General features: G+C 30.8%; 2 protein-coding genes across 20 annotated transcripts in view; one reads left to right on the top strand and one right to left on the bottom strand.

Moving 5' to 3' along the window:
• Positions 1–8,876, bottom strand: part of LOC127710370 (activated Cdc42 kinase-like) — a 136,599-nt gene extending 127,723 nt beyond the window's left edge. For 17 of the 18 annotated variants that reach the window (XM_052216160.1, XM_052216159.1, XM_052216168.1 and 14 more), the window contains exon 1: positions 8,734–8,875. The gene's annotated coding sequence lies outside the window, so the exon portion shown is untranslated. Of the gene's footprint in view, positions 1–8,733 lie in introns of all 18 variants that reach the window. The other variant, XM_052216167.1, reaches the window with a different exon arrangement.
• Positions 1–20,338, top strand: part of LOC127710377 (uncharacterized) — a 34,379-nt gene that overhangs the window by 12,341 nt on the left and 1,700 nt on the right. The window contains exons 1-8 of one of the 2 annotated variants that reach the window (XM_052216205.1): positions 8,923–9,026; positions 10,935–11,115; positions 11,681–11,809; positions 15,806–15,986; positions 16,255–16,337; positions 18,135–18,189; positions 18,879–18,961; positions 19,959–20,039. In XM_052216205.1, the coding sequence (XP_052072165.1) occupies positions 9,015–9,026; positions 10,935–11,115; positions 11,681–11,809; positions 15,806–15,986; positions 16,255–16,337; positions 18,135–18,189; positions 18,879–18,961; positions 19,959–20,039 (805 nt within the window). In that variant the 5' untranslated portion in view covers positions 8,923–9,014. Of the gene's footprint in view, positions 1–8,922; positions 9,027–10,934; positions 11,116–11,680; positions 11,810–15,805; positions 15,987–16,254; positions 16,338–18,134; positions 18,190–18,878; positions 18,962–19,958; positions 20,040–20,338 lie in introns of those variants that run through there. The other variant, XM_052216204.1, reaches the window with a different exon arrangement.

Genomic DNA, 20,338 nt, shown 5'->3' with positions numbered 1-20,338 from the left:
TAGTATAATACATAAAGCAGATTTAAATCATGAAAGTTATTAAAACAAAATCATACACACTTGCACACATTATTAGTATACTGTACTTAAATTTCTATGCTAATTTCTAATTTACAAGACAAGGCATATTCCAACAATTTTCAAGTAAATATTAATGTTCATACTAAAGTCTAAATTTCTTAAAGGGGCATTAGCCATCAAGTTCATGTTCACCGATTTGACTCAAACTCTCATATTTGATTTATAACATACTTAGACATATATCCAAATTCTAAAAAGTCTAAAATAAACAATTTACGATGCATGGACTCAATAATATGTATCAGCATTTCACATGTATTTTAGTCAAGACGCCATCTAATTAACCATTGAGGTGACCTCCAAAGACTGTAGATGGTCATATAACCCGATATAAACATAACTAGAGATAGAAACATGTGCAATTGGATTTTTCTAGGTCTGTTTGATTTCATACTATAGGTTAAACAAATATGTTAATCATCTTTTTCCCTGTATAAGAATGAGTTTTTGTGGATCGAATCAGTCAATAGATTAGTTGTCCCCCGTGCAATGCGTTGCAGGCGACATAGAAATACCGGGCATATGTCCATCTGGTCTTGTTACCACTCTCACATGTACAATTCTTGCCACATTTTTATGAAACTTATATCAATGGTTTATATCAGCAATGTCTTGGACAAGTTTGAAAATCAGTTCCTATCAATTATTTTTGAAAGAGTTATGCCCTTTGGAAACATTAATTATATGGAAAATTGCATCATTAGTGCTCTCATTTGTACAATTCTTGCCAGATTTTTATAAAACTTTTATCATAGGTTTATATTAGCAATGTCTTGGTTGAGTTCGAAAATCAGTGCCGATCAATTATTTTAAAAGAGTTAATGCCCCTAGGAAACATTAAATATATGGAAAACTGCATTGTTAGCGCTCGCATTTGTACAATTCTTGCCAGATTTTTATGAAATGTATATTATAGGTTTATATCATCATTGTCTTTGATGAGTTCAAAAATCACAGCCTATCAATTATTTGTAAAAGAGTTATGACCCTTGGAAATATTGATTATATGAATAATTGCATTGTCAGCACTCTCATGTGTACAATTATTGCCCGAATTTCATGAAACTTATATCATATGTTTATATCACCAATGTCTTTGACACTTTTTAGAATAACTGCTGATCAAATATTTTTAACGAGTTATGCCCCTTGGAAATATTAATTATAATGGAAATCACATTGCATTTGCTCTGAAGCCCTCAATTCTCTAAGATATTAATAAAAAGTTTTATAGAACAAAAAAAGTGCTTTTTTTAGTTATTGCCCTTGTACCTTGGATAGATAAAATATGTGAAACACGGGGACATTGGAACTCTGTTCTTTATTTACCCTTGGCCTTGTTTCACTTTCAATGTTGACATTCTTTTTCTTTTTAATAGCTGAACACGCCTAGTTTATGCGTAACCCATCTTTTGCTAAGCAGTTAAATAGAAGGTCACATGAATACGGATTCAATGAGGTTGAATTATTCACTTCCAAGTAAATAATTCATCAGCAATGTTTCTTAGATTATTTTGACAAAACTGAAACAAACTGGCTGCAAAAAGCCAATTATTATTTCACTAATTCACTTTCATAAATTAATGATTGAACAAAAAAAATTTTTTTTTAATTCTTTTTATATACATGTATATACATCTCATAGCTTATGCCACAAAAAAGAAAAGAAAAATAGGGAAAAATAGAATCTGACTGAAATCTACCCATTTTACTTCCAAAGATAACTTTTAAAATTGCTCTCAACGTTGTGGATACAAACTTAGAGTTTATGAACCCCTCTTTACATATATTCATATAAAGTTTTTTGTACTGTTCCTTGTACACTTCTTATCTCTTAAAATAAAGAATTTATTATTATTATTATTATTATTATTATTATTATTATTATTATTATTATTATTATTATTATATCCATTTATAAATAAATTTCTGTTGAAAAAATGTTGGATGATCATGTAAATATATATTCTTATTTCATTTTATTGTTTTTATCTTTCCCTTTGTTGTAAAATTACACAGAATTAGTTAAATAGTAAAAGCTGACAAAAAAGCTTTTTAAAAATTTGAATTTGAGGAATTCTCTGAACCACACTTGAATATAAAATATTTACAAAACACAAAATTGATTTTTTCCTGTCATCCTTTTGGTAAAAAATTTGGAAAAACCACAAGATTAACGCTTGTTCATTAAGAGAAGATTTTCTAATATTGACAAGCAAATGTTCTGTGAAGAGCATCAATCTCTTTGTTTCCAATAGCTTAGATTTGTACAGTAACAAATCGGTTTTATCTGATATATGAAAATCGCCTCCACAAAAAATAATATACATTGAACAAGTTCATTCTGAAACCTGCGCATTTTGGAAACTTGTTTTAATAATTAAAACCATGCATCAGAGCATACAAATAATATCCTTTTCAACCTGCATTGTACATAAACTAACCACTTGTGTGCATCAAAATAAAATCAGTGTCCCTTAGGATTTGTTTATCAACCAAGTTTCATTGCACAAGTATCAGATTACAATAGTCATTTTCATATGCAAGCATGCTCATAAGGTAAATCAGGGGATGACAAAACTCACTCAGTAGCATTTTGTTGTAAAAATTGAGAGTTTCAAATGTTGATTTCAAATATTTTCTGGGAAATTGTAGCACTTTGTCATTAATGTCATTTTCTGAGCATGCTTGTCTGTTATATTGAAAGGATTGATTATATCTTTTGTATAATTAATGGAAAAGACAGGGTAAAAAGATATTTTTTGTTAAACAATCTTTTGATATTTACAAAGTAGCTACAAGACAAGGTACATGAACTAAAAACAAAAATGAACCTTTGATAAAATTAGTTTGGTAATGTCCAGTAAAATATAGTGCAAGCCTGGATAACAGTCCTTATTACTTGAACAAATGGCCATGAAGAATCGTTGACCTTAATAATATCACACAAAAAGCCTGTAAAGAATGGTTCAATAAAATTTAGGCTGTTTCTTACCATGTTTACTGGGAGTTCTAAATGACTTTCGAAATCATGCCTACAAAAGGATATACGTTTCTGCTATCCTGAATGATTCACACTTGTTCTGAATAGTGAATACCATCATAGTTTTTTGGCATCTTTTTCTTTATAAAGATATTTATTTAAAATTTCACCACCTATGCATGATCCATGCCAGACCACATAAACCAGACCTGCCAACTATCCCGATTTTGGCGGTATTATCCCGATTTTCATGCCTCAACCCGAATCCCGATATCGGGTTCCTAAAACAAGCAAAAAACCCGATTTTCATAAATTCTACCCGAGAAAATTTTATTCTTACCGATTTCCGGTAATGGAGGACAACATAGAGATATTATCCAATCAAATTCATCGTAGTATCTGATATTCGGGTCATGTTGATTTACCTGAGGATTATCGATCTGTTTTGACACTAAGTATTATGTAAACATATACACGTGCCTCAATAAAATCAATGATTTGTCAAAGTTTTATGGGTCTTAATTGGTAATAAAATTATTGATCTTTGTTATTTATACCGATCAGCTTGGGAGTTACATAATTAACTGTTTTAATTTTTTTACTTATCATTTAATTGAGATTAATTATATTATAATCAAGTTAACTAGTTAAAAAAATTCTTTAATCAGGTGAACATAGTTAATAATTATCTTAATTATAACTGATCAAAGGAATTTTGCAAATTAAACGTAAAGGCTTGGATGCTGTTTGCACATTGAGACAATTGTTATAAAAGGATATGAAAAATGGAATTGAATCATAACAGTTCAAACTATCACAATGGTTGTTACTCCACCCAGCAAGAAGAAACGTTTGCCATGCCGTTTTCTTGAAAAATGGCAGAATGACCTGAATCAATTTATTTTAAATAGATACAGTGAAAATACAAATAAAACACTGAAATAAAACAAATATAACACTGAAATAAAACAAATAAAACAAATGAACCAAATGAAAGAAACATCTTTACACAGAATGATACACACAGCATCAAAACAATCAAGAGTTCAAGAAACAAACCAAAACTGATCCTAAATATACATGAAATACTTTCTACTGGACATTATAAAAAAAAAAAACAGTCACAAGATGAAGCGATACATTTGAATTTTTTTCCCCGGGGAAAATCCCCCATGGAGGTTTTCAAAAGTTGGCAGGTCTGCATAAACAGGTTTTCATCTTTTGTCCTCACACTAAAAAAATGTAAAGAGCAATTTCGAAAAAAAAAAATCAAAGATAAAAAGGCAAGAGAAACAATAAACCATTGATACATTTCACTTTATGAAAACCAGTTTTAATTCATCTGATCTCTTTTTTTCAGATGACAAAAATAGTTCAGAAAAAAATGTAAATATATATTCACATTAATAAGCTTTTCCTTAATTTTTTTCGCATGTCAGACATAAAATATTTTCGCTGGCTTATGGCTTATATCATATCAAGCTCAATCTAAAACCTCTAGTTTTTACTCAAATGTCTTGTAACTGAGGGCACCATGAAGTTGTAAAAAAATCTACATATTTAGAAAAAAATTATATTCCTCAGGGAAAATTTTTTGTCATGTTTCAATAAAATATCAGGATACTCAACTGCTATATCATTTTATGATTGATTGATAGTTGGTTGCTTAACGTCCAATGACAAATATTTCATGCATAATCAGGATCATTTTATGTAATAGTACAATGTATATAGATTATTGACAATGATTGAATTAATTAACCCAGAAACTATAATGTTAATCCCTTGACAGACCTTCAAGAAATGATTAAAACAATCAAATTAACCTAACTTTCAATTCTGAGATAAAATCTACAGGGAGAGGGAGTATATCATATTGCCACAGCATTCTCAACATTAGTCTTCACAAAATAATGATAGCAAGTTTTATTTTTGGAATACTTATTTATTATTTTTTACATATATATCTCAACTTTTTTCATATGTTATATAACATTATATAATATTTATAAATCACTTCCTAAGTAGCAACAAAAAAAATATCTGTTAAATGTATTTTACTTTTGACAATCCAATGAAATATATAACATAGGATCTGATAATATAGGCAGTTAAAGCTATACTAATAATTACATTATGTATATGCTGTTTGATTCCATTTTCATTAGAAATGGTACAATTTTTTTTTGCAATCATTTAATCTTATAGATTTACTCTTCCATGGAAGAAAAGCTAAGATCCATATAACAAGAGGCTCTCAAGAGCCTGAATCGCTCACCTGTAATTTTTTGCTTAAATCTTTCATCAATGATTATTTTTGCTTTTCAATATATATTAATGAATGGCTTAAAACTTCCCTTGAAATGTTCTTTGTATCTCATATTTTCTTCAAAATCAAAGAAATGCATTTTACCCCTATGTTTCGTTTTAGCCATAGTGGCTATGTTTCTTGATGTACAAGAAAATAAAATACAAAATTTATACTAGATACTCTGAAACTCATTCAGCCCAAGTTTGGCTGAAATTGATTCAGCAGTTTCAAAGGAGAAGATTTTTTAAAGTAAGCAAACTAAATGAACAAATTGTGAAAAATTGATTTTAAAGGGCAATAACTCCTTGAGGGGACAATTGACAATTTTGGTCATACGAACTTATTTGTAGATCTTACTTTGCTCAACTTTTTTGCTGTTTACAGTCTATCTTTATCATTAATAATATTCAAGATAATAACCAAAATCTGCAAAATTTCCTTAAAATTACCAATTAAGTGGCAGCAATCCAACAATGGGTTGTTAGATTCATCTGAAAATTTCAGGGCTGACAGAGCTTGGCCTAATAAACATTTTTGTCTCTCATCAGATTAGCTCTAAATGCTTTGGTTTTTGAGATATACATGTAAGCATAAAATTGCATTTTACCCCTATGTTCTATTTTTAGCCATGGCGGCCATGTTTTTTTACGAAAACAGAAAATAAATCAAAAACTTTATTCTAGATACCCTTAGGTACCGTACATGTAGCACTCCACAGTTAGAAAATAAAATCAAAAATGAACCACAAAATATTTTATCATCTCCTATTCCTGGATTTCTAATACATTAACCTAACTGTTTGTGTTGTACATGTGCATATGTATGTAATCAGTATCTTCCATAGATTTGATTTTCAAAAGTTAAAAGGGTGAAATATAATTCCTTCTATGTGTATCCATGGCAACATTCTGCATTTATTTACCATAAAATATTGCAAAAAGGGGGTGAAAATGTCACATATCCCCCCAAAATTTGGATCAAACTAGAATTTCAATGCCAATGAGTGATACCTTTTTAGAAACTGTTGACATTAATCTTCCTAATAATCAAATAAAAAATGGGTATCTTTTGCCTCATTTTTTCGTAAAATTTAATTACAAAGTTCGTGCGACAAAAAGTTGGAAAAAAACATTACAATAATCCCCGGACCAATGTATGGTATGGATATGCAAATACGGACTGTCATACAGAAAACAGCCTATATTACATACATTACATAATCTTGATGTTCATATAAACCCAATAGGAAGGCTATTTTAATCCTCAGCTATCCAAAAATGAATTTTATTGCACACTAGCTCTCATATTTGAAAAATCCACAGGGGCCAAAATGCGAAACTACACACCTAACTGTGGAGTGCTACCTTAGAATCATTTAGCTTAAGTTTGGTTGGAATTGGTTCAGTAGTTTCAGAGAAGAAGATTTTTTAAAGTTAGAAAACATAATAAACAAATTGTGTAAAATTGTCCTTAAAGGGCAATAACTCCTTAAGGGGTCAATTGACAATTTTGATCATATGAACTTATTTGTAGATCTTACCTTGCTGAACATTTTTGCTGATCACAGTTTATCTTTATCATTAATAATATTCGAGATAATAACCAAAAACTGCAAAATTTCCTTAAAATTACCAATTTAGTGGCGGCAACCCAACAATGGGTTGTCAGATTCAACTGAAAATTTCAGAGCTGATAGAACTTCACCTAATGAACACGTTAACCCTTTGTCAGATTTGCTCTAAATGCTTTGGTTTTTGAGATATAAGCCAAAAACTGCATTTTACCCCTATGTTCTATTTTAAGTTATAGGCGGCCATGTTATTTGACGAAACAGTAAATAAAACAAAAACTTTATTCTAGATACCCTAATCATCATTCAGCGTAAGTTTGGTTGGTACTGGTTCAGTAGTTTCAGAGGAGAAGATGTTTGAAATAGTTTAAGACCAGACGGACGACGTCGGACGCCAAGTGATGGCAAAAGCTCACAGTTCCTTCTGAACGGTGAGCTAAAAATGAGATGTAGTATGATTGCCAATGAGACAACTCTCTATCCAAAAATCAAATGAAAAGTTTACAACTATAGGTCACTGTATGGCCTTCATCAGTAGCCAATACTTTGAAAATATAATTTAAGGATATATATATATTCAAAATTTCAAAATATAAAAAGATAAACATTTGTATTAATTCATTGTCAGGAAAACATTAAATTTTGCGCATGGGAATCTTTGGTACATAAATATAGTTTAGATTTTGTCCACTTCTAAATTCAATGCCTAATTTTACATGTACTGAAAAAAAATCAGTTTCACAGCAGTTACCTCAATGCCATAAAAGGCAGTGTTTATGTCTGCAAAAATAATGCTGTAAATCCATCATTTTTCCATATCAAGCTTATAAATGTACAGAAAACAAAAAATTGTATCCAAATACACATCATATTTCATTTCTGTTTACACAAATGTTAAAATACAAAAAAAAATTAACAGTATTGCTTAACTTTATCTTGATATTTTCTTCTTCTAAAAGTTCTACATTTTACTCCTGTCATATTCAAAGTAAAAAAAAAGTAACTTGACATTTTCTGTGGGAACTACCTATCTTTGATTTAATCTATGTTTCTGAAAAAAATTAATGTAAACTGGTTTTTATTTGAACTCTTGTCAAAACTTTACTAAAACTGTAACATATCTTTTTTTATGCTATGTCTTTGTGAAAAAAATAAGTGATCATGACCTTCTTTAATATAAGATAAGATTATCTTTATTTAAGTCTTAAAAGGTCAATATATATATACATGAAACAAGATATTCTATATATAAATATTTAATATACATGTAGTATCAATTTACATCTTTCAATTTTGTTAATGAAATGAAAAAAAAAGATTTACACATTTAAACTCATCCCCAACATTTACCCAATAATCACTTTTTAATCATAAAACATCTTCAGGTATGCTTTAACCAGAGACATATATACACATATATATGTCTCTGCTTTAACTTAGGAGGCAATATGCACATAACATGAAATAGCATAAAACAAATAAAGTGACATGGGAAGTGCAACCTGTCCTAATTATCCATCAGAATTCAGAGGAAAGTATTGACTAGTATTGTTACAAATTTTCCACATCAACTGGCAGTTTATTAAACATCCCTACTTACAATGTATCATAATGGGATTATCAAAGCTCAGCTATTTCATACATATTTTATGCTCTGCTAAGACAATGCATTGTAAACTGCTCTGCTGTGAGAAGTTTACAAATAAAAAGTTCAAAGATGTTTGTTTGATGTGATGACGATGTTCATGTGTTACAACTTATAGTGTTTTAGTGTAATGTGAAGCTCACCTTGAAAAAAATCTTTTTGCAATGTATACAATCTTATCAAATGTCCAACATTATGATTAACTGATTTTTTCTTCTGGTTTTTTTTTTTTTGCCGTCAACTTTTTCGTTGCCGCCTGTGAACAAAGGTGAGCAACTGCTTCAGGATGCTGGAAAAGTTGCTTCCCCTTGTGCATTTCCGGCTGCTGCAGACCATGACTCATTTGCAATCTCATTTTTGGAGTTAATTTTTAGGATTTTTTCACCTCATTGCCTTAGATTTATCTGTTAAAGTTTAGAAACCAATGTATATAAAGGTAAATAACATTTCTATTTTAATTGATATAAATTAAAGTAATTAGATAACAGTCATTGTTACTGTAGTGATGGGATGCTGAGTTAGAGGTTTTCATTCATAAATTTACACACAGGCAGATCAATACTCCTATCATGTCCACCCAAACAAAGGAGTTAGAAGTGTAAAAATCAATACAATAATTGATGAAAATATGAAATAAAAGGATATCTGTTTTGTCATGGTATGTTTTTCGAATTTTATAAAATTTAATGTTAATTTAAAAGAAATATAGTATTTAGATATTTTCTGAAAACACCCTAAAGAGTATACCAGTATTTCTCATTTGCCATATGTTCTTTGTTCATTTTTTTAATTGTAATTGGACTGTGTGTTGGTGTAGTGTGTATTATATTCTTGCTAATATCAGATATATTAACAATGTATTGTACTTCTATATGAATTGAGAAAAATTATAATAATTATCATGATTATATATACTTTGATATCTCCTTAACAACCATGACTACTGACCATAGAGTATCTACCTTGGTTAACTGTGGTACATACTGTGCGCTACTGAATAGTCTTGTTTTAATTATGTGGAGGGCACATACATACTAATATATACATGAACTCTAAGCTAGGGATATATATGATATAGGTCACTGTTGAAACCCCTTTATGTGTCATTTCTAGACACAATTCACAGGTATGTTCTGATGTCATTATTCCTTAATCAATCATCTTTATATATTGAATCATGACTGTAATCTGCTGTATGCCCTTTGTGGGCCATTGATTAAACAAATAAATAATTATTCCATTCTTTTTATATCAAATACAAAGTCAGTCACTCTATACTATGCACATTTATCCTTATTTCACAGATCGTTTACAGAAATTTTACTGTTTTACAAATGTCCAGGTCAAAATCTGTTTTTCTCTCTCTGTCATTCTTCATGACTTTTGAGGTTTTTTCCTTGGTTTTGGGTTGCCAGTAATGTATAACCCATCTACCTTTCTAAAAGTAAAATACATTTTGTACATGGACCTTTTTATTTTGGTATGAAGTTTCCAAGATTCTACTCATACATGTCAACTTTATTACAACCAGTAGCATCATTTGACCTGAAACAAATTTTTCAGATAACCTTGACTTTCTATAATGGTCATATAAATATATACATACCCCGGTATTTCTTTCTCCTGGCAGAAAAAAATAATGGAGGTAAAATGATTTTTTCTTTTGAGATATTTTACTTTAAATATATAGGAAAATGTTCTGTGCTTTGTCAGTGCTAAACCAAAAGTGTCTGTACTTAAAGGGTGCTGAACATGCTAAACCGAAAATACCCATAACATATGCTAGGGTAGGCATGAAAATTTAGTGAACATGTAGGTAGGGAGGCAAAAAACAACTTTATATTTTTGGCCTTACAATGTTCTATGGGAAAAACCAATACTTTATTCTGTTAGTTTTTTCAGAGTGTTTCTTTTTTTTTTTGTCTCATGTAGATTCATCTATCTTTTTGTTTCATAGTTTTTTACCAATATTTTATAATCAGGGGAAATTTTGGATTTTTTATGATTTACAAAATTGTTAGATGTTGCCTACCTACCTACCTTAATAGCAACCTACTCGAAAAATTTTATAACACAAATCGTTTCAACTTTTTTTAAAAGTTTTTTTTGCTCTAAAGTAGTTTTCTTGTCTTAAACATGAAACTTATGTTGTTGGCCAAAAAAAAAAAAAACCCACCCACCCACCCTACCTACCTACCTACCCAACCCTACAAGGCATGGGTAGGCAACATCAAACAAAGAATTTGTTGTAGAATTGATGAACAAGAATGTAGTACATCAACAGGAATAGGTTAGGATATATATTTTTGTGTAAATTGTACATTTAACTTTTATTTTATTTCAGACTTTAGCTACAGTGAACTGGTTACTACAGTTGTTATCATTACAATTGATGTTCACACAGTTTTCTGCAGCAGCCGTAGCAAAAATAAATAGGTGTCCTGACGGATATACACGTCGTTTATTGTGGATAAGAGGAAAACAGGCTCGAGAAGTGTGCTGTAGATTTGTAGAATGTAATCCAGGTATCAATTCTTTTTTCTTATGTTTCTTTTACTATTGTAAGCTAATAAGATGACTAAACACATTTACAAATGTATAAATAAAATGTACACATATTTGAGTCTACATGTATTTGCAAATGGGCTCTAAATTGATTCAATATACTGTGGACTCATTTATTATGGTGGGAACCAATTTTCGTGGATTGAAGAAAAACTATACTTTTGTGGATGTTTTTCAATTATCATGATTATTAACCATATGCTAACAGGGAAAAAAAAGGTATATTGATTCATTTAAAAGCCACTTTCAGCCCTCTCGGCTAGATAGTGGCGACCAGTTTATAGTGGTGGAGGAAGCCAAAGAGAACCTCTGACTTTCGACGGGAAAACAAATCAATAAAGATAGGAGTCAAACTCACAATCTCAGTGTTGACAAGACCACTCAACCACGGAGCCCCCCCCCCCCCCCCAAAAAAAGAGCGTTTAATCATATTCAAAGTGAATTGACTAAAGTACAGGTAAATCAATTAATGAGAATCGAACATTTTTAATATTATAAACAAAAATTATGTGTTTTTTTTTTAAGGTTATTATGTGAGAACTTGTGATGAAGAATTTGGGAGGGATAGATGTGAAAAATGTCCAGAGAAAACATTTATCTTCGATAAAACTAATTCTACAAATACACATCCATGTCCTAAGTTTGAATGCCCACGTAAGTATTCATTTCAATGAAATGTAGGAAATGTTATAATATTGAATGAGATGAGTTTTATATTTCCCATGGGACAAGTTTTAAATTATACTTGGATATTCTTCTTGTCAAGCTCTGTGATTTTGGTTGTTTTTTTGATAATTATCATAAGGCCAAACAAAATCAGTAATATGAATTAATGAAATGATTCTAGTTTCAAGTATTGTGGTAAGAAATTTTGTAATCTAATATTTTAATTGCATGTTTGTCTGCAATTTATACAAGACCTGTCTTGTGACAATATTTAGATGATAACAATTACAATGCCATAATAAAACTTCATTGTAACTAAATCTTAAAGCAATTGATGGATGGATTGCTGTTTAACATGCAGTGGCAAGTATTACATGCATATTTAGGATGAAATGTACTAGACAAACGCACTAAGCTGGATTTTTAACATGCTAGTTCACAAAGTAACAACAAACAGGAAGACATGTCATCTTACCTTGACAATTAATTCTCGAAACTGTTTTTAGTGTCTTATGATTTGACCAAGTACCCAATTTTGCAACAATGTATAGCAATGACCTTTTATGTCGGTAAAATACACTGGCCCAAAACATTTTGCGGTCAGGACCGACAGGTTCAAAGGTTTTTGCGAACTCTGCAAATTATTTTGACTTTAAGCTAACCAGTCTTTGTTTCATGGAATAAAAGTTCCTTTATAGTATAATTACCAAAATGGGAGAAATATTCCAGAATACTATTTTTACTGGAAGAAGTATTACAGTATTTGTTCTAAATGAAATAAAGGGTATATAAAATTATACGAGGGAGACAATTTACTCTATCCTATGGTAAATACTCTATTACCCTTCACTGAGACGCTTGATCAAGTGTGCGCTTTATTAAATACGGATGGTTGTTATGTACAAGACGTCATAGTTTGTTACTTTGAATTTGAAATTTAATAGTCAGTAATAACAGAACATTCAGTATGATAAATTAGATATAGCACATATTTGAGAGGGTGATAGAACAGATTGTTACCCCTCGAAAAGACATTGTCAACCTTGGCTTCACCTCAGTTGACAATGTTTTCTCAGGGTAACAATCTGCTCTATCACACTCTCAGCTATGTGTTATTTATATAGTAACTTTATAAAACATAATAAGACTCTTTCATAACAAATTTTATGTTGACTTTATATGACCTAAGGTAACTAGACACTAGCAATAATCACAAAATTATAAACCCAGACAAACTGAGTCATCGTTTAATATTTCATATTTATGAATGCAGAGAAGTTTATGGTATTGTTCATTAAAAATAGATGAATTCTAACAAATATAGATATTAATGGCTATAAAATTATTCAAAGTTTATGAAACTTGATATTCCTATTAGTCATAATATGATTATGTACGTTACTCTGTAAATGTAACAGTTCTTGTGATTGATGGTTTAAAAAAAGCATGTGGTTTAATTGTTAATTGAAGATATAGGCAAGAGCCGTGCACCCACGCTTGAAAAGAGTCACTTTAATATAGTATTGATCATTTTAACTGAACAGTCAAAAAAGTTCATTCATTACTATGATAACAGACAGTTACTAGAATAATTAGCACACATGTATGACTCAATGTTTAAAGTATAGGAAATTTTTTCTTTATCTGGTTTATTGAATTTGCTATATTGGTTTTAATTTGAATAATAAAGAGTGAATGTGTTTGCTCAGTATATAGAGTTGATTTGTAGTGGGAGGTTCCGTGAGACTTGATCCCGTGTCGATATATGACATTGATTATATTATTGCTGTGAAGATAAAATTAAATATCCTCTGGCTTCAAAAAAATGTATATCATTAATAATATGTTATATCATTTCTGTACATAGCTTTGAATCGTTAATAAAATGTTATATTATTACTTTACATGGCTGTGAATCATTAATAAAATGTCAGAATGTCCTGTAAATGGAATTGCTGATCAAAGGACTATAGATAATTTCATGAACACCGAGTTTGATTCTGGCAATTACAATTTTAGGGATTTCTATTGTTTTCTCTAGGGGCTAAAATGCCATGGCTCATTGAAGAGCAAAGGGAAAATGGTATAAAATGTCCTCTGGTTACAAACAAAATGTATATATCATTCAAAAAAGAATAAAATGTTACATCATGAACTTTACATAGCTGAGAAGATTAAATTAAAATCTCCAACAATCATTTATAAAATGTCAAACCGTTCTGTAAATGGTATTACTGATCAGAGATAGGTACAGAAATAGTGATATATTTCTCATGCCTTAAATGGATTAACATTTGTGACTAAATAGTGATATCTATAAAAACCCTCTCACGAAAGGGAAAGGTACAATTATTCCTAAAAAAGAAACCTGTAAAATCAGATAAACCAAAAAAAAAATCATGTGAAACAAACTACAGTGAGAAAATATTCATCATTTAAAAGATTTTAAAAGGTGTAAAATGCTTATATGCGCTCAATCATCAAATATAAGCTGAACTCCTGTAGTGATTAAGCACAAGACTCACCACATAATTCAAAGTTCATATGATTATATGGTATTAAATATGATGATTTATCACATATTTGTTACGAATACGTTGGGTTTTGCATATGTAATAACCTCAAAATTGCCCGGGACAAAAAAGAGGTTTTTGGTTATTGTGCCCCGATTCCAAATGATGTGACGTCATTGCGTCCTTAACGACAATGGCGAACAATGACGGTGCTCGTTTCATCGCAGTGGAGGAAAGCGATACGGCAGACTTTGTAGAGCAAATGAAAAACGCTAACACAAGGAGGTTCTAACGTTGAAGCTACCCAGATAATGCAGTTGAATGGACACCGTAATGTTCAATCTATAAACCAATATAGCTCTGCTTCTCTAGAGCAGCAAGAAAAAAGGTCAAACATTTTGAGTGACATCTCTTCTGGTAACCGAGGATCTATAACTAATAAACATGAAAATATCTCTAATCAGCAAGGTACACCCACTCACAATATTGTACAATTAACAGATCATGATTTAACAAATGGAGATGTCAATGCAATGGTTGCTTGTATTGAAAGTTATGAGGAGAATTCTGCTACTATGGCAACTAGTAACAATGCACAACCAACAGTTATAGATTTTGCCCCAATTATGCAAAATTCTCGCGTTTGTGTATTGCTATATTCCAAAATAAGTGGAAAGGTGACAATAAATTTCTATGGAGTAAATGATAAAAACTAAATTTGAAAATGTGATAAAACTTTTGTGATAAAATTTTTAAGATTTTACCTGTTATATTTCATTAAATTGTCATAATTGAACTTTTTTCTCTTTTCTGCAGAACTTAGATATGTGATAAATAGATTATAACATGTCTTTTCCATATTGGCCCTGGTATCATCCCTTGACCCATATCGGCCCTCGGCTAAAGCCTCGAGGCCGATATGGGAGTCACGGGATGATACCAGGGCCAATATGGAAAAGGGCATGTTATAATTTATACATATTGGTGAGTGCTACTTTAAAGTTACACATTCACAAACAAATTTTTTTTTGGGGGAGGGGATGTATATGAATCAGCCTGTCTGTTTATCTGTCCATCTGTCAGTCGTCTGTCTGTCTGTTTGTCTATCTGCACCAACTTCTTTATCCTTTCAAATTTGTTAAATAATTGTTCATGATATGCAAACATCACCATGTGAAGGATTTTTTTATTCTATTTAGTTTATACAGAATTATGCCCCTTTCACCTTAGAAATTTGTGTCCTTTCCAGAACCGACATTGCCATTGTAACTGCTTTATGACAAACAACAAATGAAAAACATATATGACAAACAACAAATGAAAAAAATATAAGACAAACAGCGTCCAATGACAACGTCTGAAATGCATCTCATAAGACAGTTTTAGACAGGCTCCTTATAAGATTGTATAACTGTAATCTTTTTTAATTACATGTCATGATGTGTATACATTTGTGTATATTTTTTTTCAGCTCACATGAGACAAGTTAATTATTTTCCTCTGGGTAGCTGTCATCAGCCATGTTTATGTGACACATCTAAAATGTATTACTTAAAGAATGATCAGCGAGACCATTGTAATTGTTTACTGTTTGAAGGTTCTTGTCCAGCCTGGCAAGTTCTATCACTTCTCGGAAAATGTGTTTCACCAAGGTAAGGCTTACATTAAGATTCATGTTTGCATAATAATTTAAAATTTATTTTAAAATTAAAGGAATCAATTTGAAATGCATCTTCTGGACTGCATAACAATACTGTAAATTCCTTTTTTGTGCCTTAATATTGAGATTGTTAAAAAATGGCCAAATAAATGAAATTAATTATTTTGATATAAGAAATTGCTTCCCACAAATTGAGCTCACAAATTTAAAAAGTTTTTTTTTTGTTAAAGTACTGGTAACTAAATGTGATTCTATTTCAGAGATGCAGAGTTAATAGAAGAGAAAACTAAACCTAAGAATCCTGTCACATTTCCTCCATCGTTTGTCAATCCTGGGGCAGCAGGTACTTGTTTCTGTAAAAATAAGGATGTGATGGGATTGCCAATGAGACAATTATCAACCAGAACAAATGATGTAGATGTAAGCAACTTAAGGTCACCATACAGCCTTCAACAATAAGCAAAATTCATACCATATAGAAAGCTATAAAAGGCCTTGACATAAAAATTGTGAAACAATTCAAATGAGTAAACCAATGGCCTGATTTATGTACAAAGCAATAAACAAAAACAAAAATATGATAGACAGCAACAAATGACAACCACCAATTACATGTACAGGCTCCTGACACCTACGTCTTACATCAACTACAACATTCAAATCTTTGTTTTTAATTTACACATGTATTCATATTGAATTGAGATTTTTTATCATTGCAATACGATCATTTTGCTATGGCGTCATATTTGAGATCATCTCTTGTAACAAAAAAAATGAAAATAGACTAAAATTTATTTTTATGTTGTGCCAAAATGTTCATAATTAAATAGTTTATTAGGTAGTATTTTTCTTATCAGACATTTTGTGAAAAGTGCTTTAGATCATTCTATTATTCCGCTTTTCTTTAAATTCACTGTTTTACTCATTTGTATTCATACTATGTAAATTCCAAAAAGAAAATTCTTTAAAAATATTTTTTGTAATCACAAATTACTTGTACTTTCATGGAAAAGAAATTCCTTAATAATAGTAGTGAAACTGTGTAACATAAAATATTGTCCGTCCTTGTCCATGAAATTTTGTCAACTCCTTCTGGACAATATTTCACTATGAAATTCTGTCCATGACAATATTTCACTATGGAATTCTGTCCATGACAATATTTCACTATGAAATATGGTCTATTATGACATTATTTCCTTGTGAAATTCTGTCCATGACAATATTTGTGAAATACTGTCCATGAAAATATTTCTTAATCAAACTATTACAAAAAATTAAAAACAGTACACAAGCGCAGCATGCACATTTTTAGATTTATAACTGAAATTATTTTGCAAAGTAAGTATTTTATATATATCAAACTAATATTTATTTTAACATAAGATAGTTTCAAATTTGCATAGATACTTTATAAATGGTTAATTATAGATTAAAGAATTGTCTAACGTATGTTCCATTGTACGACATTATACTGTATAAATATAAGTAATGTACTGACAATCACTTATTCATGTTCAAAATTGAATGTACTAATAATATTCGTAAATACTAGATTGACGAATCTTTTTGTGACAGCGTTTTGGATGTAAAGTAGTACAATGTAACTGGAATATTAATTTGTGTTTATTTGTTATTATCAGTCAAATAAAACACTTCAATGATATCATTATCCAACATGATATATGTTGATAACCTCCCCTTCATGAGACAAAATTTCATGACAATCTGTCTATGAAATATTGTCTCAATACGCACAAAATATAACCTCCCTTTAACAGGACAAAACTTCATAGTATTCATCTGTGAAATATTGTCTATATACAGACAAAATTTCACTATGGAAACTTGTCCTACCCTGGACATTTTTTCATAGATGAGGACAATATTTCACGATACATAGTCATGAAATATTGTCTTGGAGGACAATATTTCACGATACATAGTCATGAAATATTGTCTTGGAGGACAATATTTTGCTTTACAACTGTTCCAACAGGAAGAAATATTAAGGAACATTATTTCAACTGGAAGAAATATTATAATATTTGTGTCCAAAAGAATAAAACAGAATAAAGGCTATACAATATTTGTTCCAACTTGAATTTTGGCGTTAATTTTCTAACTTATATTTTTTCAGAGAACACGAAAAGTAAAAATACAGATTCCAAGAGTAGTCTGTCGACTACTAGTTGGTAAGATACAGATTTATATATCATACAAAAATATTTTCTTTATTATCATAAAACTTGGTGTTCTTTCTGTTTTCTGACAGTAGCTCGTACATTTATATGAGCTCAGTTTACTAACATCAATACTTTTAAAGCACAGATTGTAGAGGGACTTAAAAAAAAAATAAAGATACCAGGCTTATGATTTTGTATGCCAGACATATGTTTTGTTTACAAAAGACTTATCAGGGACGCTTGAATAAAAAAAGTTAAAATGCCTAATAAAGTATGGAGTTGAATAGCATTGAGGACAAAAAATTCTGAAAGGTTTTGCCAAATACAGCTAAGGTCATCTATTCTTGGGGTAGAAATTCTTTAATTTTTCGAAAAATTAAGTTTTTTTTTTTAAAGTTAATATATTTTTATAACCATATCAATGATAATTCATGTCAACACAGAAGTTCTGACTACATGGCTTGTGCTATAAAATTGAGAATGGAAATGGGGAATGTGTCAAAGAGACAACAACCCGACCATAGAGCAGACAACAGCTGAAGGCCACCAATGGGTGTACTCTTTTTTAATGCAATAATAGCCCAATCACATTCAAGAATACTCAGATGTGCAAATCATATAAAACTATTGAATGGTGTTACAACGGTTGTTTGATAATAATTTCATTGTTTAAAAATATTGTTTTTTATGTATTTTAGCATTTTAATATCCATAGTGTTAGTGGCAGCATTCATTGCATTAGTAGCTGTTGTATATCTCAAGATTTATAGACAGAAAAATCGTAAGTTTTCTTAAAGAAAATATAACAATCTTTTGAATGTTTTAACCCTTACCATGCTGAGCCTGTCATATGACGGGATGACCCAGACCATCGTTATTTGGCTCGAATGGCTCTCCATACTTTTAGAGGTCAACTTTATGATACTTATTTCGAAATTGATGCATGTTCCCCCAACCTGAGGCTATCTATTGTCATGTTTCTCATGTTTAAGTTGCATTTTGAGCTCAAATACGAACTTGGAAAATTGAAATCGGATAAAACTGGTTTTTCTGGAGGGGTGGGCTTCCCTTCTGTGTCTTACACAGGAAGTTCAGAGGCCTAAAACTTTCAAAAATAGTGTAAACCCGCAGGCATATATCTACTGATCATAATTATTATTGAAATACGCAGAGGAAACGACTACTTCCGGTTTCAGGTCCAATTGAAGTCCAAAATCGTAAACATCGTGAAATTCCGTATTTTTTGTCCAAATGACCTTATTTAGGCTGGTGTTCCCAGATCAGTTTCACTCCAACCTAAGAACTGTTTAGGTAAATGTGTTTACTGGAGTCCACTGTACATGCAGACTACAGCTGGATACCTATATCAGCATCCCTTGGTCTTTGGGGTCAAGAAATAGGACGAAAAATCGTCAAAAATGACGATTTTTGTACCTGATGACCAACTTTGGGGCAAATTCCTGCTGAATGTTGATGGTTCTTTCCGGGAACTTTGGTTTACTCCACCATTAAAAACTGGCTGCCATGAAAAAGACAAGAGTACTGAAAGTGGATACCCTATCTTGTGCTCGGTTAACAGTGCACACTATTTTGTTCTTGATTAAAACATCATCAGAACTGTAGATTTGAACAATGTTACCTATTTTAATAAAATTTCATACACTTTTTGTGTTCTCCAAAGGATTGATGTAGTCTTGGGATGAAATTTTTAGTATGAGGGATCTTTGTGTAAATGGTTGAGAATTGTAAATGACTCAAACTTTGTATTTATTTTCCAGATAATAATCATGGTACTGAAAGGGTAATTTTACCAGCTGTCAACAGACCAGTGGCTAATGTCCATCCTCATGCAAGAAATGGTAAGTTTTCTTAATCATGACATCTAGGACTTGACATTATTTTTTTAAGTCCCCTACCGACAGAGTAGTAGGTACCTTTAGGTTTGCACTCCGTCTGTCTGTCTGTCTGTCTGACTGTCTGTCTGTCCGGCAAATCAGTTGTCCACACTTTTTTTCTTCGTGCTTGAAGATATTGATTTGATATTTGGTATATTGTTTTATCATGACAAGTTACAGATCAAGTTCGAATTTTGTTCTGGTCTGATAATTTTGTGCAGAGTTATGGTCCTTGGACTTAGAAAATTCACTCAAATATTCAG

Source organism: Mytilus californianus, unplaced genomic scaffold (assembly GCF_021869535.1).
Source record: "Mytilus californianus isolate M0D057914Y unplaced genomic scaffold, xbMytCali1.0.p SCAF_75, whole genome shotgun sequence".
In the NCBI taxonomy this organism is placed as follows: Eukaryota; Metazoa; Mollusca; class Bivalvia; order Mytilida; family Mytilidae; genus Mytilus; species Mytilus californianus.
This window is presented reverse-complemented; position numbering and strand designations above follow the sequence as displayed.